The sequence below is a fragment of the Pteropus vampyrus genome, unplaced genomic scaffold (assembly GCF_000151845.1).
Source record: "Pteropus vampyrus isolate Shadow unplaced genomic scaffold, Pvam_2.0 Scaffold41, whole genome shotgun sequence".
In the NCBI taxonomy this organism is placed as follows: domain Eukaryota; kingdom Metazoa; phylum Chordata; class Mammalia; order Chiroptera; family Pteropodidae; genus Pteropus; species Pteropus vampyrus.
Window position 1 is genome coordinate 6,566,092 of NW_011888822.1, and position 22,534 is coordinate 6,588,625.

General features: G+C 44.5%; 1 protein-coding gene across 1 annotated transcript in view; it reads right to left on the reverse strand.

Annotated features, from left to right (window-relative positions):
• Positions 1-22,534, reverse strand: part of LRIG1 (leucine rich repeats and immunoglobulin like domains 1) — a 109,688-nt gene that overhangs the window by 43,081 nt on the left and 44,073 nt on the right. The window contains exon 3 of the mRNA XM_011358502.2: positions 21,113-21,187. Within this exon, the coding sequence (XP_011356804.1) occupies positions 21,113-21,187 (75 nt within the window). The remainder of the gene's footprint in view (positions 1-21,112; positions 21,188-22,534) is intronic.

Consider the following 22,534-nt stretch of genomic DNA (forward strand, 5'->3'; position numbering starts at 1 on the left):
TTGTTCTATAATATTTCTATTGAGGAAATACACAGCAATTTGTTTTTTTCCATTTTATTCTTGATGGACATTGAGTTATTTCCAGTTTCCGTTGTTGCAAAAATCACAGCTATCAATACAGACATGTCTTTTGCATATATCTCTGGTGCCTATTTACAAGCATTTCTGGAGGACATCAACGTCCAGGTGTGGCACTGCTATACAGTCACAGAGTAGGCATGTCCGGCCTTAGTAGACACTGGTAGTTTTTTTTAAACCAAATCCTCAGAATTGAAATGAATCTGAAAAGCCACTTGATCCAAGTGCCATGTTTCATGCTACTTCATTTAAGCGCACTCTCAGATACTAGTGCCCTCATGTGCCCCTCTTCCTGTACCCCTCCCTCACAAAAAGCATTAGGAATATAGCCTGGGGCCACAGAGCATGGACAAGCTCAATCTAATCTCGTTCAGGTGTCAATTATTTTATTATAATCAGGGGCATAATGAACACCCCAAAAAAGGGGAAAAAATAGAGTTAATAATTCTAAGTCCCAAACTGGCAAGAAATGCTGTCAATGTACCCGATGTGAGGACCAATGCCCGTATACAACTTTAAAAAGAATTAAGTCCCTACGAAGTTTTCCTAATCCAACTTAAAGAAAAGTTTCTTTTCTCAGAATGACAGTCGAAAGCATCACCCTCTTGCTAGCCTGCTTTGCATTCATCTTCCTTAAAAAATTAAAACCAAAACCATCTGTTCTACTGCATAAATCGATAATTTGCTCCAAGAAACTGGTGCCTCATAGGAACAGCCCAGCCTGGGTTATTTGCTGGACAGGAAATGAGAATCAGAATAAGCAGGTCTCTTTCTCTTTCTTTTGCTCACTCCCTCCGCCTTTCCCCCCACTGCTGGTGAATCACTAGTTCCCTGGGGAATTCTGGCAGATTCTCAGCCTGGCTGGAGATGACGTTCTGGATCTGTTTATTCAGGTGGAGATCAGATAAAAAACAAGAGCGGCCCAGTGGCGGGATAAACAGCCTCTGGCCAGGCGGGGTCAATCCCTCTGAAGGCAAGACTGGGCTGTGTCAACCAACCTCCCAACCCATCCACCTCCTTTAGCCTCACTCTCCCCTCGGGGTCTTCAATGAACTGTCCCAATTAACTCATTGCGGAAGGGAAGGATGTCACATCCCCACGGGACTGCAGGGTTCCAGGCAGCTTGATGCAGATCTCACTTGGTTCTCCCACCCACTGGCGTATACACTTGACCTGGAAGACCAAAATCCATAATGAAGAAACCTAGTCATGGTGAAGAGTCAGCCACCACGGTTCTGCGAAGTTTAGAGTTGACCCAACCCCAGGAATGACAACAAATCATCAGGATCCAGTTCAAACTACCAGGGTTCTGCATTCCATTTTAAGATGCACAAACAAAAAACAAAACCTAAGGAAATGCATACTGTTGAGTGAAAAAAGCTAATCAGAAAAGGCCACCTACTGTATGATTCCAAAGATACAATATTCTGGAAGAGGCAAAACTATGGGGACAGTAAAAAGATCAGTGGTTGGCAGGGGTTTGGGGAAACAGAGTAATGAATAGGAGGAGCCAAGGGGATTTTTAGGGCAGTGAAATTATTTTGTATGACACTCTATAATAGTGAACACATGTCATTAAACATTTGCGGAAGCCCACAGTACAACATGAACAGTGAACCCTAATGTAAACTGTGGGTTTAGTTAATAATAATGTAATATTGGCCCACCAATTGTAACAAATGTACCACACTAATGCAAAATGTTAGTAACAGTGGAAACTGCAGGAGAGTATATGGGAAGTCTCTGTACTTTCTGCTCAATTTTTCTATAAACCCAAAACTGCTCTGAAAGTCTACTAATTATATACAGAACAAAACAAAACCTAAGGTATTAAGTAGTCCTGAGGTCATTATATCATTAGAACGTAAGCTGCATGAGAGCTAGATTTTTAGTCGATCTTTTTTACGGCTATATTCTTAGCACCTAGGACTACGCTTAAAACATAAAAGGCACTCAGTAAATATTTGCTGAATAAACAAATGAAATACGACTTTAGCTCAGTCTCCTAGTTCGCTGCCACAAACCAGAACAAAGGAATGTTATTCAGAAAAAAACACTCTGAGGCAAGACCAATCAACCATCCTATTAAAAAAATTTTTAAAGGTGTAATGTACAATTAACTTTTCTAGATAGCAAAGCAGGTAGACATATTTAAAAGAAAATGTCAACTAAAATGGATTTTCTGACTAATTGTACATTTCTCAAGTTCAATTTAACCCTAAACACAGACATTCATTTATTAGCCAGGGTTGGCAAAGCTGTGACAGCTCTACTAGTCAAGCAGTGGTTAACAATCCCTCCTTCCCTGCCCACCCTCGGCAGTGAAAAACAGTGCAGCCATTTCCATCTGTTCACACAACTGCCCAGCTCCTGCCTTGGCCCCGGCAGAGAAGAAGAATAACTAGGAATTCAATTAAGAAGGTTCTGATCAGACCCAAGGAAGCCCTCTGAGCCTCATCTGTACTGTGTTCCCCAGGGAGAAAAGATGTGCCCAGTTAACACTGGTAGAAACTTCGAAGGGCTGGCTGATGCTCAGGGAGTCAGTTCTGTGACTGTGAGGCGGTAACCTGTCCTCGCATCCAGGTAGGACAGAGTGGCACCAGGTCAGGCCAGGAGATGGAAAGCCGGGAACAATGAGCCACTTCCACCTAAATCTCCATCCACATATGGGTCAGAAAAGCCAAAATGTTTCTCTATTCTGGTCAAGGTGACACAGCTACTCTGTTCTTTCTTTTGGCTTTATCATCTCCTAAATGAGTCGGTACATCCCTTGTCTTCTTTTTCCCCTCCCTTTCCTTGGTACTCTGCTGGCCTGCACACAGGTTCTCTCAACCACGCTGGAGCCCTCATGGCCTGAGAGTCAGAGTACCAGGTGTCAGGCTGTCTTGTGGAATCGCAACCCTGACACCAGTGCAAGGCCTGTGGGTGCTCCACGGCAGGACTTGCCTGTTTCCTTCTCAATTATAATTTTCAAGGTCTGTGCATCTGTGGCCATTTGGCTCTGCCCTTCAAGAGAAGAAGGGAGGAAAGCCAGCATGCCTAAACCTCATCTCATGCACAGATTCTCCCAGACTCAGAGTCTGAGCTACTGTTCCTGGCAAAGAAAGGTGGGCAAGGTGGAGAGAAAGAAGCAATCAGGAACAAGGTCTTAAGAGTACCCCTTAAGGTCAGTCTCAAACCACAGAAATTCTCACCAAGGAACATCCACACAGCCCCTCTTGAGAAGCTGCTGCAATGGTTAGTTTCCTCAAATTGACCCCTCTGCACAAATGGGCGCCAGGAAGAAGAGTTCCCCAACCCCTGCCATGTGACATGACAGCAAGCACCTCTCTCCCAGTTCCATAAATGCTGTCAGCAGCTGGGGTAGGGGTGGGTGGCACAGAGGGTCACCCAGGAATTCAAGAACGACAGGCTATGTCATCAGCCACAGTGGTTTCTGTGCCTCGAAGACATCACCAACCAGGAATGGAATCACCAATGAAAAACAACGTGGTGACTTTACTCAAAATTTCCAAACAAAACATAACCTCCTTCTTCTCAAGGCCGCCCTCTCATTTCAGCCTTGGGCATCAAGTGTTTGTAGTACTCCTTCAGGAGACTGTCCACAGCACAAGGCTCAAGCGAAAGGCAGGATGCAGAGCTGATCAATTCACATGACTGCCACTCTCTCAAAGATGCTGGCAGAAAAAAGGGAGGCAAAACTATAATGTATACCTTGCTCTTAGATGTAGTATGATGATGATGGAATCCCCCCTCCTCTTTTGCATATTATTTTAATGTGCTTAAAATTAGGTAAATAAATTAAACAGATATTTTACGAAGCAGTTAATATGACTGGAGAATGAACTTTGCAACCTGATTCTTAAGTTTAGAAAGACCTGGCTTGCAGTCCCAAGGCAGAGGGCCTTCCCGGTGAGCACAGCCCAGGGGCCTTTCTTCAAGGGGTGCCCCCAGGGTGGGGCTCCAGGGCCACCATACAGAGTTCCTGCACTCATTTACCAGGCAAGGAAATGCTGGGTTTCAGAGGTTCCTCTTGAACCCCCTGCACACTAACGTTCTCAGGCACACAGCCTGTTCCAGGTGGTGAAAACATCAAAGTATCTTTTGCTGGAGCCTCCAATGGAGGCCTGGGGCCTCTGCAGCAGCCCAGAAATGGTTCCAACTCTAGAGTCTGCAGCACTGGGCAGTGGAACCTCCCAAGAAGCTCCCTGTTGCCACTTAGCCACAAAGTAGCAACTACTCTTCCTTCTCTGCAGAAACAGTAGTTGGAGTAGTAGCAACAATAGCAGGAATAATGGTCTCGAATCTAACATGCTGTTAGTTCCTACTAGGAGCTAGGCTCTGGCTTAGCTCATTTATTCCTCATGACAACCTGAGAGGATATTACTACCATCCCCATTTCACAGAGGGGGATGCTGAGGCATAGAGTGGTTAATGCAGTAGGAAGCAGCGCAGCTGGGACTAGAGCCCAGACATGAATCCTTATCCCACACTCCTACTTGGTACATGAAACTGCCTTATAATGGAAGTGGGCAGAAGAACCTCTGGGGCATCTATGATTCCAACAAGGTAGAACCCAGCTCTGCAGATGCAGAGGATGTAAATCCTGCCACAGGACACTACAAAGCCCCCTGCCGCCCACACTTACACATACACGCGAACCTGAAAGGCTCTCAGCATGTCACACAGTTGCTGCAGAACACAGGAAGACCTCCCTTATTTACATTTAAGATGACTGGTATGGTCTCTAAATAGGTGAGAGTGGCTCTTATTTCCTCCGGCAATAAGTATGAGGGAACAGAACTGAGCTTTCTCCAGGGAGCAGAAGAAAACTGCTTACCCATCACTCTCTAACATGCCGGGGAAGGCATGTGCTAACCCAGAATCAGAGAGGGTAAGGCCCCAGTCTGAGGTCACCCAGTTACCCAAAATGTGAGCCCAGGTACCCTCTGACTCCAGGCTGTGCCACTCTCTGGAGGGACACAGGCACAAGAAGCTACATAGATGGCCTGTGGCTATGAAGACAGAGACAGGACACTGGGTGCCAGAGTGCCCCCCTGATATTCCCCCGGGGATCACAGAAGGAACCCTCTCTTCTGCTGGCCGCTGGCACATTCCTTGCTTTTCCCATGCCAGCTTCCCGGCAGCTCTACAGTTCCAAAAGAGGAGGAAGCTGCTTCAGCATTTGGCTACAGCCTCCAAGAAAAGCTCCTTCCCTCTCTGGGGAGTGATACCAATGATGTGCCTTTAAAAATATAACCAGGCCTGCTTCCTGCCCCATCTGGAAGACTTTCGATCTCCTGATCATATGATTTAAGATATCTCTTACCACGCAATTTCCCAAGCCTTCAGCATATGATCCGACTGCACTTGGGATGGTTAAGGATGTGTATGGCTGGGGTTAAGGAGTTACTCCTTTAAAACAGTCCTTCTTATCCACCCTGAAGATACTCCTTTAAAACAGTCCTTCTTATCCACCCTGAAGATAAGACCTGCTACAACATCAAAGTGGCACCATCTCCAGCACCTCTGCTCTCTACCACAGAACCACACCGTCCCCTCGTCTTGCCCATTCAGGGTTTCTACAGGAGCTACTTTCTTTCTTGAAACCATGAGCTTTGATTTTCTTCTTGGCTTCAGGTTTTAAAAAACGTATCATCATGGACCTAAATGGACAACGTAAACCACAGATGTTCAGAAAAAACGTAGAAGAAACCCTTTGAGATCTAAAGCTAAGTTCTTAGACTTGATACTAAAAGCACAATCCATAAAGAAAAAATTAATACACTGGACTTCATGAAAATTAAAAGCACTTCCTCTGTGAAAGACTTCGTTAAGCTAAAAAGGCAAACTACGGACTGGGAGAAAATATTTTCAAATTCCACGCTCAACAAAGAACTAGTATCTAAAATATATTTAAAAAAAAAACTCTCAAAATTAAGCCAAAACTTGACAATCCAATTAGAAAATGAACAAAAGACATGAACAGATATTTCAACAAAAAGAATGTGCTGATAGCAAATAAGCACATGAAAAGATGTTCAACATCATCAGCCATTAGGGAAATATAAATTAAAACCACAATGAGATATCAATACAGATATCTACCAGAAGGCTAAGATTAAAAAACAAACATCACCATCAAAAAAGCTTACCACCACCACCACCACCACCAAAAACCTGACAACACCAAATGCTGGCCAGGATGCAGAGAGAGAACCAGGTCATCAATACAGTAAGACAGTACAGCTACTTGAAAAAGTTTGGCAGTTTCTTAAAAACTAAACAACTACCATGCAATGCAGCAATTATACTCTAGGGCATTTATCCCAGAGAATTGAAAATTTATGTTCACACAGATACCCATACATGATACCTTATAGCAGCTTTATTCGTAATATTCAAAATCTGGAAACACTGCAGATGTCTTTCAACAGGCAAATAATTAAACAAAGTGTGGTATATATACATAACATAATCCCAAAAACAACCCTAAAAATCAATCCCAAAAGTTTACATGCTGTATGACTCCACATATAGCATTCTCTAAACAAAAACTACAAACACGGAGAACATACTAGAGATTGCCAGGAGTGTGGGGACAGGAAAAAATGGGTGTGACTATAAAAATGCAACAGGAGGGATCCTTGTGGGATGGAAATGTTCTGTATCTTGAGGGTCTCAATGTCAATAACCTGGTTATGAAAAGTTCTGCAAGATGGTGCCATTGCAGGAAACAAGGCTAAGAGATCTTTCTGCATTTTTAACAACTGCATGTGAATCTACAATTACCTCAAAATAAAAAATTTAATTAAAACAACCACAAAAACCATATCATGACAATCACAGTAGAATCAGATAGAGGACCTGCTGGAATCAGAGAGTCAATCTGCTAATCATTTGGTTTCCAGCATTTCCTTCAAAACCACAGAACCTTAGACCATATGACTCGATTCTAAGGGTCAAGCACCAAATACCACTGGGCTTTGCAGGATTTCTGAAATCTAGGGATAAGCATGCACTGTTTAATTACTTTCCACCATTTAGGAAAAGGGAGCAGTGGGGGTTGGACTCCTAGTGAGAAAGGTGTTGCTGCTAAAGCTTATTCAGAAGACCAGTGTGGCCCCTGCCTGATACGTCCGGGGTTATCATTCAGTTCTGCACTCTGTAACTCAGCTGAGCCCAGTAAGACCTGGCCAGGCAGGAGGGCTCTCTGGGCATCCACACCTAGACGGTGGCAGACACAGGACAGGCTTGCATAGATTCCCAGAGCACCAGCCCTAGAACACTGGCCTTGGGCAGAGTTCCATGATAAGGTTCTGGAAAGGAGGCATGTATCCTCCCTTGTGGGCCCAACAGTAGATGCCCAAAGCAGGTCAGCCAAAGAATGGTGTTGATGAGTTCTCTAAAAGAGTTACCTCTCATTCTGCAGGATTCTGCATTTGCTAAACTTACATGACCACAAGACCCTTTTTTTATTAAGTAACTGCTAACATATCACAGAACAAGAGCTCCAGGTGGCTCATTTTATGTGGGAAACAACACGTTTCACCCCTCATTAGTAAAGGCTCTGTCATGTCCTGTAGTAAGGAAAGCTGCTTACCTTTAACTCCGAGAGGGGCAGGGTAAATGGACGGACCTGCAATGATTATCCATCTTCACTTCAGAAAAAGCTTTCCTCAAACCTCCTGCTGGCCCCTCACAGGCAAGCAGAGACCAGGAGAGCCCTTCTCCTGACACACCCATGCCATGGGAGGGCAATTTCACATCTAAGCAAACCCAAGCTTGGAAAGCTGCTACAAGAAAGCAGAGGATAAGGATTCAAACCTCGATAATGGGACCCCAGGGCCCACACTGCCCCCTCAAAGCCATACTGCCTGCCATGGAGCAGTTTCTACTGCTTTCTCTAAAATTCTGCCCAGCTTTTCAATAAATCAAGGAAAGCAAGTTCCATCTCTTAACTGAAAAGAGCCATGCCCTCTAGGAGTCTCCAACAGACCATGTCTGCTATTACTTGTCCTAAGGTTTTTCCTTCACCTTGCCAATAAATGTCTAAAACTATCCAGTATCTGCCCTATACTCTACAATCACTTAATCTTCAATTGTCCCATTCATTTAGTGAACTTATTCATTTAAATGTGAGATGTCTGTTATGTGCAGCTGCTGTAAGTAAAAGGTAAATATGACTACAGTATCACCAACTCCCCAAACCCCACTCCCCAGTGTGTGCCCAAAAACACACACTGGAGTTGAGGAGACAGAAGAAGATAGAGATGTGATGGATGCATTGATAGGTGGGGACACAATATTGTGGGGGAGGAGGTTAGGAGAAGGAAAGCCATTTCAGACCAAGGTGACAACATGAATAAGGCATGGAATCAAGAGACACAGTCGGTGTGAGCTTTCATTATGTGCAGTTTGATTTAAGGTGCAAGGCAGGAAGTAGAGAGAGGCCAGGAAGAAATGGAATCAGGGGCTAATTCTAAAAGAGCTGAGACTTTATCTTGTGGGTGATGAGGAAGCCACAAAGGGGTCCTTCATTCATTTCTTCACCAAATATTGACTGTGGGGCAACCATGAGGAAGGACTTCACTGAATGGGAAGTGTGGAAGGAAGAGGTTAGAGCTCTCTAGGGGTCACATGGGGAGGAATTAAGTGGGGCGAAGAAAAGAGTCAAGTCTGGGCGCCTTTGGAGCCGAGGCCATGAAGAGCCCCTTTAGAGATGAGGTACACATCTCAGGTTTGGCAGTGGACTGGAAGAGCTGGCCAGGATGCTAACTCCCTGCCTCAGTTAATCAGACTTCTCAACATGGGTGCACACAGCACAGCTAGCCCACTAGATGGAACTCATAAGCATCTATATGAGCTTCCACCAGGAACCCAGGGTCACATAGCTAGAGGGTCAGCCATTCTCAACTAGAGATGAACATTTGTTCCAAAAAACACACACCCCAGGCCCCACCCAGGTCTACAGCAGCCATATGTATTGATCATGGTTAAGTGTGGCTAATAGGAAACCAGCCCCTCTCCTTACAGTTGAGAGAACAGAAGCCCAAAGAAGAAAGGTGGTCTGTGAAAGGTCCTATTGTGGAGTGTCTGGCAGAGTCAGGGCTAGAAACTGAGAGGCCAACACTGGTTCCTTTCTGAATATGCCTGTGCTGACGAGGGGAGGCCATGTGCACAGATGCTTCCTCCCCCTTCCCAGGGCATCGGCACCCATCTCACTGCAGAATGACTTGCATTCTGGGATCAACAGGTAAGATGAGCTTACTGGGTGATATCTTAAGACGATGGTGAGAAGAGCTTCTCCTAACAGCAGAGAAGTCACCCTACACACCCCAATATCCAGTTGGAGATGGACAAAGAACAGACCAAGGCTCTCTGGCAAAACACCCACTAAGGAGCAGCCATTTTAGAATCAGGCAGAGTCCTCACCAACGCGCCTTCTCCCCCCAGGGGCGACTCACGAGCCCACCGAAGCAGGGAAAGGGTGAGCGGTGACCAGGAAACTACCTGATGACACCCATGGTGCATGGGAGCACTCTTGTTTCCACAATCCATTTCCCTGGACAATTTACTGAATCTCTCAGGAGCTAGCTCTTTTCAGGGAACAGGAGAAAGTGAAGACAGGCATTAGACTCTTACTTGGAACCACATAATTGCTAGAGAATCACCAAATTAGGGCTCTTGTTAACACACACTAGAGAATGAGGGAGGGGGCAGGGGCCAGGATGACCTGTAAGGAGCCCCAGGTGGTGAAAAGGGTTTATCACTGCTGTCAGCAGAGCAGGGGTGCGGGGCACTGGATGGCCAGTCCTCACTCTGACCCTCAGAACCAAGCAACACTTACTGGACAGAAAAATTTCACTATGCATGCTGACAACAAGTGTTCTCCCAATTTAAAAACAAAAAACAAACAAACAAAAAACTTAAGAGAAAATGTCACATTCTAAAATGTCCAAAGGGATCTTTTTTCACATTTACAACATTCTAGTTTCTCTCTGTGACTAATTTAGGATCCAATTCCAAACACAAGCCTCACAAAATTATCCAAACTCAAAGTTAGCACTAGAATTTTGCTATAAATCACAATATAACTTTTGTGCGAGATCAGAGGGGATCTTCACTTTCTACAGCATGTATTTACACATATTTTTTTTTTTAAGAGCTAAGTCTTACTTTTAGAATTAAAAACGGGGGGGGGGGGGGGGGCGTTAAAGAGCCTGAAGTTAGTTTTGCCTACCGTTTTATTATAAAGAGGGTTTGTTTGTTTGTTTTGTTTTTCATTATCATAATAGGACTTCTCTGATTTACAGGTAGGCTACAAGTGAGAGCTGGGCGGGCTGGCTTTCAGGAGAAGGCAATGACCCAGATTAGAAGGCAAATCCACAGTCAGCATTCTGTGATCACCCAATGAGGTGGTCATGTATAATCAGACCAAACACCACAAAGGCAAAAGCAGTTTCCTAGTCATCTGAAGTGGCTAACTTCATAATATCTTCCAATTAAATCAGTGGTGAAAGAGGTAACTAAAATCTCTAATGGGGACCCCAGAATCATCAGGGCTAAATTGAAGACCAGCGTTAGTATTTATTTCCCCTCTGCCTGGAGAGAAAAAGAAAGAAAAAGAAGGGGAGTGGGGTGAGCTGGAGCATTTTAAGTGACAGGTATGAGAGGAGAAGGAAAGAGGGCAATATCTTTCACTCGCAGTTTCCCAGCTGTGGCTCATTAAGACTTTTCACTGCACATTGACATGACCCGAAAAGCTTGAAAACACCAAAACAAAAAAAACACACCAACACCTGTGCCCAGTGCCACTGTTGCCAAAAGCCCCCTGGCCCAAGGTTTTAACTGGCCTGGGACATGGCCTGGACGTCAAGGTAAAGCTCCCCCTAGGTCATTCTACCATGCAGCCAAGGACAAAGCCACTGCTTAACATTTGCTTAGTTTTGCTGCTTGCTGTACCCACCCCAGGTAGAGGCAACAAGGAAAGAGGAGGGAAATCAACTCCACTGTCGTGCATAACAGCTCCCACGACAGGAATTGGTATACAAGAAAGCTAATGACTCACAGTCATACACACACGAATATGGGGTTGATCTACAAAGTCCAACTGGTTCACAAGAGTGAGCCATAATGGGTACCAGCAAGTAAGGTCTGTTCCTAGGGGATGCAAGTAGCCTCTGGCCCAGTCTCCTGCACCAGGCCTCTTGGTTCCGTGTGGAGAACAACAAACCCCCTTACAGCACAACAGCAAAAGCAGGGCCAGTTCTGCCCATACCTATAAGGTGCTTGGTAGAGAGTGGTCAGTGATAAAAAAATATCTACTACTTGGTGCACATTCGCTAGATACCAGACACTGTACTGAGGACATATAGTATTTAGTGAATGCTCACATATCGCTGTATCAGCAAATACCATGAGCAAAGTGAGGACCAAGAGAACATAGCAAGGGTGATAAAGGCAGAACTGAAACCCCGATCTGTCTGATCCAGAACCTTCTCTTAACCACTATGTAGAACTGCCCCCTCTCTATAAAACCCTATGATGCAGAAATCAGAGAAAGGTAAAGAGTTCACCTGAGGACAACCTTACAGAGGCCTGCATACAATTTTTAAGATGCGTGATGACTTTGCCTAGGGAAAAGCCTCTCAGCCCAGCCCCAGTGCAACATGTAGCCTTTTGGCCACAGTTCTGAGGTTTCTCCCTCCTAACACAATTTGATATGTAAGCATTTGAAATAACAAGACCTTCCCAGGCTCCCAAACCACATACTTCCAAGTATACAGTGAGCACAACCCCCGGAGGTGGAGAGAAATGAGATAAAGACCCATCTTTGCCAGTTCCTGTGCAACCTCCCACAAGTTTCTTGCCCTCTCTGTGCCTCGGGTGCCTCATCTGTAAAATGTGCTCAACAACACACACTGTTTCTCCTAGGACTGCAGAGGCAATACAAAGAAATAATGCTCAGGAAAAGATGTGGAGCAAAGTCTGCCAACCGTCAGTGTATCACATATGCTGATGATCACAATTTTCCACCTCAAAAGACTGAACCATATGAGACTGCCAACGTTTTGACCCTTTTTCAACTATTAAAAAAAAAACAAAACGGCAATTTTTGCATGACTCAGTACACTGAGCAGACTATTGTATCTTTAAAGACCCTTGCCTTTGAACGAGCAGGGTGAACCTAATATTCCTTTCGTATCGCCCAACAATGACAGGCCTTATGAAAGGAAGGCCCGGCATAAACGCAAACACATTTCTTCCACTTGGGCTATAAAAGCTGAAAATGGCTCCCAGGTGTGAGCAGACACAATAGGCCCTGCCTTTTTTGCAAGGTCACCACACGGGTCAAAGTCAAGCCAGCCATTTTCGGATTAGGTGCACACGTTCACAAGGCTTCCCCAGAGGTAAGTGGATTAGAGAAGCCACCTGCAGGAAGTGGGCGAGGGGGAGGAGGAGGAAATAGTCCCAGTTGGAACTGTTGATCCGGGCAGGGGCCAGCTCCTTTCACATGGGAGATTGTGCAACCGACAGAACAGCTCTGCTTTCCAGCTCCGGTTCATGTAGCCCTGGAGGGTTTCAGCACCCACTGTTAAAAGGAGGCACCTCCCTCCCAGACCACGCATGCTTCACCAGCACCCTATTCCCACTGGGTCTTGGACTATATTTAAAACTTACACAGTCATCAGGAAAAATGAGGTGGGGGGAGCCAAACACACGACAAAAGCCAACTCTCAACAACAGAACCTAAGCTATGGGTTCCCAAAAAGGCAGTGACCTCCGTGACCAAGTTTCTATTCCACCGGCACACCCCTTCCTCAGCTCCCCAGACCCCACAGCTGGTGTTCGCTTCATTTTCTCAGCAAATGACTTGCAGATGTGCCGCTCATCTGGCTGCCTCACCACCCCCACTCTCAAAGAAAGAAAAAAAAAAAAGGAAAGAGAAGGAAAACGACAAGTCATGACTGTGTAACTTGGCAGGCTCAAGGCAGCGGCCACAGCAGCTCCTTTCCCAGCAAAAGTCACTGAGACTCAGGGCAAGAGGCAGTCTGCACTACAGAACCCCTGCGAAGTTTCTGGGACAGAGCTGCTTTCTTTGTAAATGGGGTGTTTAATTTTCTATGTTGAGGCTCATTGGTGGCACCTAGCATCTGATGAGGTTGTAGTTCTAAGAACCAGGGGTCCTGCTCTGCCTTCCAACAGAAGCTCACTGGTGCCTCTAACAGCCTGCTCATTGATGAAGGAAAGAAACACTGGGGAGGGGGAAACTGGACTTAAAATGGAACTAGCCATGATCTAGTAGTACTCCTCCAAGCACCCAACGTGTTGGCTGGGCATGCAGGGTACTCCATCTGATACTATACCTTACACTCACCTGCAGGGGACTGAGAAAGGAGGTCCACATAAGGGAAAACTCAGCTAAAATGTCACTCTACCCGGGAACCTTCCCTGTCTTACACCCTGTCAGTGACAGCGGTGAGGAGCCCCTAGACATTCTCAGCTGGTGTTTATATTAAAATTGCCTGTTTACCCATCTTTCTCTGCAGCTGAATTGCGAGTTCTGTGAGGGCAAGAACTCTGGTCGGTGGGGCATGTTTGTTCACATGGGCTTCACGTGGGGAACATGGGGGCAAAGCTCACAGCAGCCTCGGCAGCCTTGCAGATGAGCCCCTGGTCTCTATCATAAACCAAGCTGGGCTTCCACCACTTTCTTTTCATCCCTTTGCCCTCCGATTACCAGGATGACAGCCTCGATGGCAGAAGGCCAGAAAAACAAAAGGTAAGTAACCAGGTCAGAAACAATGAAGGTCGGGGGACAGGTGTGGGCCCTGGGTTTTGATTCCCCCATTAGTGTGCTGGGTGGAGGCGGGGTGGGGGCGGGAGGGGGGACTACCCTCCTTTCAGATGCTCCTTTTAACTTCCACCTGAAACAAAGCAGTACCATTCAAGTCTTAAGAGAGGGCAAAGATTTATCTGATAATAGTGACTGATAATCAGCAGGAAAGTAAGTGGTGCTAAAAGTGACACCTTGAGGTGGCTCCTGCTGCCCAGAGAGGCAGGGCTGTAAGAAGAGCCATTAATACCCACCCACACATTGAGATAATAACAGGTCTCCCACCAGGCTAGGCTGCTAAGTGCTCCCTCCTCTGTAGGAACTGGTAATGATGAGCTGTTGGGGAAACTTACAGTGATCACCAATAAATAGAAAACAGAGACAATTTGTAATTACCTTGGGCCTCAAACCTACGGCCACAGCCAGATCTGTTCAGTCCACACTCAGTGCCCACCGCTCCCAGCACGTACCGGGGCTTTTGAGACCCACTGGCTCCAATACTTATTGCTAAACCAGTGACATTAGGAACTTGTCTAAATAATTTACTGCCCCCCCAAACACTAAGCAGTTTGGTAAGAACTTAACACATGAAACTTTGCCTTCCATCCCAAATCCCTACATAAGCCCAAATGTTTCTCAAATGGGGGGTTCCCAGACCAGCAGCATCAGCATCGCTTCGGTTCTTATGAGAAAAGAAAAGTCTCTAGTTACCCACCCCAAATCTGTTGGATCTAGAAACTGGGGCTGTGTCTCAGCAAGCCTTCCAGGTGATTCTGACAGACGGTCCAGTTTGAGAAACACATAGGTGGAGAAGACACATCTCCCGAGGGAAAAGGTGTGATGTTTTATACAGAGGAAAGAATCAGTTCACATCAACAAAAATCTGGGCAAACAAGGCAGAAACTGAGCATACCTCTGAAGACACTGAGAGAAACTGCAGCCCTCATTTTATGTATGTTCTCATGTGCTATTTTCTGATGAGGATCAGTTTCCCTTTAATACCTGGGAACCACATGGGGCACAGGATGCTCAAGGAGCAAGGACATTCATTTAAACTTGACATGGGGCTTTTTAAACAAATTTGTTCACAGTTTCTTCCTACAGTGTTTCAGTAACTGTTAACTCCACACTTTTGACAAGAGTGCATAAAAAGACCTAGAGCAAATTAAGATGCCAATGGCACAGGTAGTGTTTACTTTTATAGCCACACCCAAATGGCTGGCCAGTAAGGCTAAATTGGGTTCTTAGGTGGAAGATGCCTTTCTGAAGCAGAATGGAGAAAGAGCTATCTATCCATTTCCACAATGCCTACCTATCAAACTGATTAAGTCCACTCTTAAACTGATGATTCATGGATACCCCAGCAAATTACTCCACAGAAGCACAAATGATCCTTCACCTTGATGAGAAGTGGTATGTCTGCCTCACCTTGTACACATACCTACAGTCCCAGCAGATGCAACTATGTATCAACATGCAAAGAGCTTCACCGTCCAAGACCACCAACTCGACATTTTAAGACAAATTATTTCATATTTCCAGGAACAAACCGTGTATAAAAAAGGATTTCAATATCAATTCTCTATTTGTCTGCAAATGATGAGCTTATTCTAGGTGAGGCAATGTGGAGAAAGTTTAAGAGCAGCTAATTGAAGAGAAAGGCAAGAGGCCTCAACCTAACTCCTTAGAGGGAGGAGAATACATCTGCCCTCCACACCCCCCAACACACACGCACGCGCGCGCGCACACACACACACACACACACACACACACAGTTTTAGGAATGCCAGCTAACTATTTATTACTTATTGTAATTTCATCTGTGCTTTACACCTGAGTATTAACAGCCTTAGCTCAAGTCCTGAAGTCAACTCTAATTTTCTGAAATTGAGTTCTGGGTCCTTCCCTTTCTTCCTGACTTCCTGGTTGGGCCCTCTGAAAATATAATTCCTCTCCCCAGCCCTGAGCAGTGGTGGCCAGATCGTCATTGCCTCCCCTTGAAGCTTGCTCTTCATTTATGCTTTAATGTGAATTGATCTTTGCATTAATGAGCCTGTAAAGAAGACTGATTTGGCCCGGCTTTCTCAGGGGCTTGGTAGGCACACTGTGTTGTTATTGATTTTACTTCCCCAGCAAATCCAGCCAAGAAGAGCCTCCATCCTTCAAGGCCTCAGGCTGCACCAACTCCACCCAGGGCTTCCTTCACTTTATCTCCCTCTGAGTGAACTCACAGACAGGACACCAGGTTTCATTCCTTCTGGGTTTTATTCTCCGGAAGTGACAATAAAGAGATGTTAAATATTCCATTACTTTTATTTAATCGGTTTTTCTTTAGCTAAAGGGTTACAGCAAAATATAACTGTGTGGTCAAATCCACTTCTGATATTTTTATTTAAATTATTCATATTCTAACTCTTCCAGGTCCACTTACTAACACAAGGGAAAACTACTTTCCTTTAAAAAATTAGTTTTCAGATTAGTGATTGCCAGGAGGCTGGGGGAAGCGGATAGGGGGGAAGTGACTGCTTAAAGGGTATGGGCTTTGTTCCATGGTGGTGACGATCTTCTGGAATTAGACAGAATGATGGCTGCACGACCTCGAGAATGTACTAAATGCTGCTGAACTGTACACTTTACAATGTTTAAAAAGGTGAGTTATGTTAGTTTTATCTCAATAAAAAGTTTTCAAAAATATTTTTTTCAAGATTAGAAGTAAAAGGTATTTCAATGTGTTTTCATATAAAACATAAATCTAAGGGATTTTAATAGTACTATTACAAAGTCATAAGTATTTGTGTGCATCTAATTTTTGCCTAGTTCTCCTACCTGATCTAGGCCAGAGGCAGGGGGACAGTGAACAAGGCATAGTTAAGACAAGGTCTAAAATATACCACCAACTGGAAAAGAAGTTATGTGGACAAAGCCAAGCACCATATGGGAAAAATGCTACAGCCAATATTCAGGAGACAAAGAGCTGCCCTGCTTTACAACTAAAGTCAATTTCACAGCAAGCTTTTTACTCCTAGGACAGAAAAAATTCAACCACTTCCACTGTAACCAATCTTCTCAATGCTACAAGTAAGTACAGTAACACCACAGGAAAAGCGGAAATTTTTCTTCACCAGAAATGTCACTTACGTATCACACAAAATTACTGTTGCCTTGGGAATCGTAACTTGAGTTTCCTGGACTTCAAATTTAAAAAAAAAAAAAAAAAAAAAAACCAAAAACCTCACAAATGTGAAAATCTAATGGCAGATTTTGCCTGCATTTAACAAAAGTCTGAACTATTTTATGAAATTAGCTCCCTTGCTCCAACTCAATCCTATTAAAAGCTTTCCTTCAATTTAATACTTTTTTGTTATTAAGGACAAATGGCTTTGGCATTATCCTCAGAACAAGAGGCAAATAAATCTGCCCTTTGACAAATACTTTAATTGAATTAGATTCCTTTAATCAGAAAGTATTAACCAAGTGAAATTTTACTGAATGACTCCAGTTCCCCCCCGATAGCGGAAAACTGTTTTGAAGCCCTGATAATAAAGCCAGATGCAAAACAAACCCTTTTCCCATTAGGCCCTCCCAACTGTGACCCCAACAAAAGAGGACCCTGGTAATTGGGGAATCAAAGCCTTGTGTCGTGAACACAGAGCCAGGGCACTGACACAGACTCAGGGGACAGGAAACCAAACACAGAGATGAAGAGCCAACTTCTAGAGGCAAAAGTCCATAATTACAGGTGTCTGATCAGAAAACCACAAACCCGCTGCTTCTACTAAACAACATAAAGCAGCAATAGTAGTTACACGACAGCAGGGTCAGTAATGTTTCTTTTGTGACACTATTGCCCAACGCTCTTTCTGAGTCACAGAAGGAATATGAAAGCTTCGAGGGTACTTTTACCATTTGTTTCACCCTTCATTCAACAAATGAGACAAAAGCTATTTGTTATAGGTCACAATATCATCTGATAGAGCTGGGTATGTGCCCTTTTCCCTAATGCACCTACCTATACAGCTGACTCTTGAACAACACCAGCTTTAGGAGGCCAACACCCCACCCCCTATGCAGTTGAAAATCCATATATAACCTCTGAATCCCCAAAAACATTACTACAGTTGTCCCGGGGTCGGTCCCAGTACTTCCCGCAGATACCAAAATCCAAAGATGCTTAGCTTAAGTCCCTTGGTGTAGAACGATGCATACGGTTGGCCCTCCACATTCTCAAATTCCCAACAGTGGATTGAAAATATTGGTTTTGATCTGTAGTTGGTTCAATCTATGGATGTGAAACCCATGTTTACTAACAAAAATCCACATAAAGTGGACCTGAGCAGTTCAAAACTATGTTGTTCAAGGAACAACATAGTTTGGCCACTGTACACGTGTCCAAATAAAGTGGTCCTGGCTCCTCTAACTCATGGCCTCACCCATCTAATCCCTTTGCTCTGTTCCTCTTGCACATTTTTATTATTTTTCTCATATTCCACATGCCCATAAAGGGAAGATGAGATAGGAATATGGAGACTAAGCCTACCCCTAACCTATCACATTTTCTGACACGTCAGGGGCTTCCCACATGTGATGGCACTGAATCCTCTCGAGGTCACCCTGGGACAGCCTCTGGGCCCCAACTTCAGGAACACAGAAGGTGCCAACTAAATGTTTGTTGAACATGTGACATGTTTTAATTCTATAGTTCTGAAATGCCACAGATTCATCAGCAAAACATGTTCTTCGAAGCCTGAATGACTGGAATCAATACATGGAAGTCTTCCTTCGTATCTCAGAATGGGAAAGTAATGCTCACTCACTGCCTGCTCTGTTATTTTCTCTCCTGTATTTTGCAAGGTCCACTTTGGACATAAAGAAAGGCATGAAGGGTGACAGCAAAATTATCTGTAGTCCTGCTACCCAGATAACCTAACTTTGCAGGCACTACATCCAAGCAGCTGGTCTAAGATTAGGGAACACAAGACCCTCAAGAGAAAAGGAAGATAAAGATCCTTCAGTTTCTGTAGTTTCAGAGAAATCACTGACAGAGTCAGATGGAGACCAGCTTCAGGCCAAAGAGGTGGCTGCCAACACTAACCTGCATTTTCCAAACTCAATCAAAACCGGAGGGAGTCTTTTTCCCCCACTACTTTACATATTTTAACTCTGTCTAATGGAATAGCAGGAACAAGGCCAACCAGCCCCAGTGCTCCGGGCACTTGGGCCAAGGAACAGAAATGTATTTTTAGTCAGTAGAGTAAGGCACGATTCAAAGTGCCACAGGCCCTTGGGGTAAGCTGGGGGCTTTGCCTATCTGTGGCACAGGGTGATTCAGAGTCACCTGCCACACTCCTGCATCCAGCACATGGGGGTAGGTAAAGGAGTGATGCACAGGCATTTGTGTCCAGTCTCAGTTCCACCTCTCAAACGTGCAACTTACAGGAACTCAGGGAGCCTCGGTTTCCTATTAGTAACATAAAGATGTCCTCTGTGGCCCTAGTTTCTCAACCAAGACAGGAGCAAAGGAAGTGAAAGCAGTGCTTCTCAAACTTGAGTGAGTGGGCAAATGACCAGGAGACCTTGTTAAAGTACCTTCTGACCCAGCAGGGCTGAGATGAGGCCTGAGATTCTGCATTTCTAAGGAGCTTGGCACTGATACGACACCGCTGGTCCAGGAGCCATACTTTAAGTAGCAAGGAGTTAAAAGTACCTTCCAGTTCTTGGCTCTATGAACGTATGGGGGATTATCATGTCCCTAATTAGCCTCAGGTAAGGGTAACTCATGTAATTTAACCAGCAATTAAACACCTTCCAGATGCTGAGCGCATGGGCTAAATAAATGGGTACAAAAAGAAAGTCAGAAACCCTTGCCTGTCAATCTTGGGACAAAGGGCCATAACCTTCATTCCAGCACAACACAGGAACAAGGACTGACTCACAAATCCTGTGGTCCTAAAGGTGAGATCATGCCAAGGCATAAGCAGCAACCTACGATGTGTTGTGCATGATCCCAGGAGTTTCACAGACATTCCACCCGCCTCAAACAACGGCCTCATTTTTCCTATGTATAAACAAGTCAAGAACACATTCTGTAAATGAGGATAATGAGGTTCAGAGAGATTAAGTTGTCTATCCAGGACACAGAGCTGGGCCAAAATTCTAACCCTGTTACACAACCTCACAGTGTCTCAAAAGGGTTAAGCCTGAGAAGGTGTTTCACAACGATGGAGCACCTCCCGAACACAGGGCCTGCTGCCAGCAAAAACCTGAGACTGCAAGCTACACCAGCAATCTTATGGATGATGCCTTTCTGCCAAGTCCCTCTGCTCAGCCTGCGGAGCCTCGGTGTGGAGAAAAGATACACACAGGTGAGCAAATGAGTTATAACACCAGCAAAATCAAAATCAAGTTAAAATATGCAGGGCTGGAGTAGAAACAGGAAATTCATCATGGAGAGGGAGGTGCTCTGCTCAGAAAAGCTGCCAATAAGATCTGGTCAAGAAAACTGTTGGACTCATAACTGGTTTATCTGGAAAGACTTCTAGGTGAGTTCAAAATGAGCAAGCACCTCTACCTGACTGCAGAGGAAGGGGGTAACTCTTGAGCAAAGGCTCTCAACGGCTCCAACAATAACATCTCTCATGGCTTCCTTCCTTCCTTCCTTCCTTTTTCATCTAAGTCCCTTTGTACCCTTTTTCATTTTCAGTATGCTGCCTATAATAACCAACAGGTTGCCTGTTGTCTCACACTTGACCAAAAGAACTAATTCCTTACTTCTATGTTGATTTCAGGGGTTATTTTCTTTTTTAAAGCCATAAAGTGAGCTGAATCATGTTACCAAATTCATTGGCACATGCTGTCTTATAATTCACACAGCTTCCTTTAACTTTAGTTTATTCACTCAAATTGCAGCTAAACCTCTAAAACCAAGAAATTTAATTCTTTGTACCTCCGGGCATTAAAAAAAACAATCCTCTGGCCCCACCCCCAAATTAGAGATGAGGCAAAACTTCCAGGTTTTAATTCTTACAAAGCCCCAGAACAGCAAGCAAAGCATCTGTCATGATCATTAGGGCTACATTAAGCAAGGCCCTTCTTAACCAGTGAGTACAGAAACACAGTTTTCCTGCCACCAAATGTCAACGAGATAATACCACAGCCTCACCATCCAGCCCAGGGTCCCCCAGATGTACCACTTACAGAAAGAGAGAGACGATATGAGATGAAGCAGCACCCAGGGACGGTATGGCTGTCAACTCATTGTTATTGAGGTACCTGTAACAATGCAAAGAAATTAATCAGTTAAATTGTTTAAATTAGTTTGAAATCATCTACATATCAGAGAAATTAGAAAAACAGTGTTGAGCTGCCCACGGTAGTGTTGAATAAAAGATGAAGAAGTTAAAACTGAGTTCTTAAAGGGAGAGAAGTCATGTGAGGTCATAAAAACTATCACACCTGTGGTTTAGAAATAACACTCAGGGGGTGCCTCTTGTCTTCCAGGGGCTTCCAATCTGACTCAGAAATCAAGACTAACAGACAAAGAACGGCGACAATAGGCCAAGATGCATGCAGCAGAACAAAAGTGCCCCAAGACCATCAAGGAGAGCATTCCTTGTGGGCTGAACCAGTCAGGAAAAGGATTTGAGGAGAAAAGACCATCTCCTCTTGGGTGTTTTCACACATCTGTGACACAGTGGTCTCTACTCTCATCAGAGGGCAACATGCTAGGACCCAGAGCCACGGACACACACATGTGTGGAGTTCCTAGGAGCTTGGATACGTGAGGCAATTATTCCAATGCCTCACTGGTGCAATAATAAAGGAGCTGGATTTGGAAACTCTCATCTATTTGAGATTCCAGGTTCTCTGAACTCTCATGAAGCCTCCAGACATGTTTCCCAAGCATACATACATATAGACACACAACTTTGCACTCAGACGTTTTGAAAATTCTCCACAGACCACAGATACTCTCCAAGCTCCCCTCCTGCTGGAACACTGTAAATCTGTATTTCCATAGTTCACAACTCTTAATGGAAGGGGAAGCCTGCAAACCAAAACATGGCTTGACCGGACTGCCCCCAGAGGCTGTACAATCCGGCCTCCTTACAAGGACATGTATTTCCAAATCTGAGAAGAGACTCCAAAATCAGACTTGTGAAGTGAGCCCAAAAATCCTTAAGAAAGCCAAAACAGAGATCAGGCTTTCTGCCAGGTGATGGGCGAAAAAAATTGTATCTGCGATGCAGAATCAAGGGGATAAAGCTGGGTTATCTTAGCCTCATTTTTTTTTTTTTTTAAGAGAGTATGTCTTACATAGACCATCTTGTTACTGTTTGAAGACAAGGCCACTGAATGACAGCTGTATTCAGACAAGTACACAGCTAGCATTTGCTTGAACAGAATAATCTGGTTGTCTGCCGTCTTTTATAGAAGTGAATAGGAAAAAAAAGGAAAAGGCCTTGAATTATCTCATTTGCTTTCTTCAGTGCCAAAACCAGTTAGAGATGAAGCTTGGCAATTACTGGGCCATGGGACACAAAATGTCTGTTTCAATAGCTTCATGACTGAAGCATCTGGCAGAGAGAAAGCAGATCCGTATCATGTGGCAAATCCTTT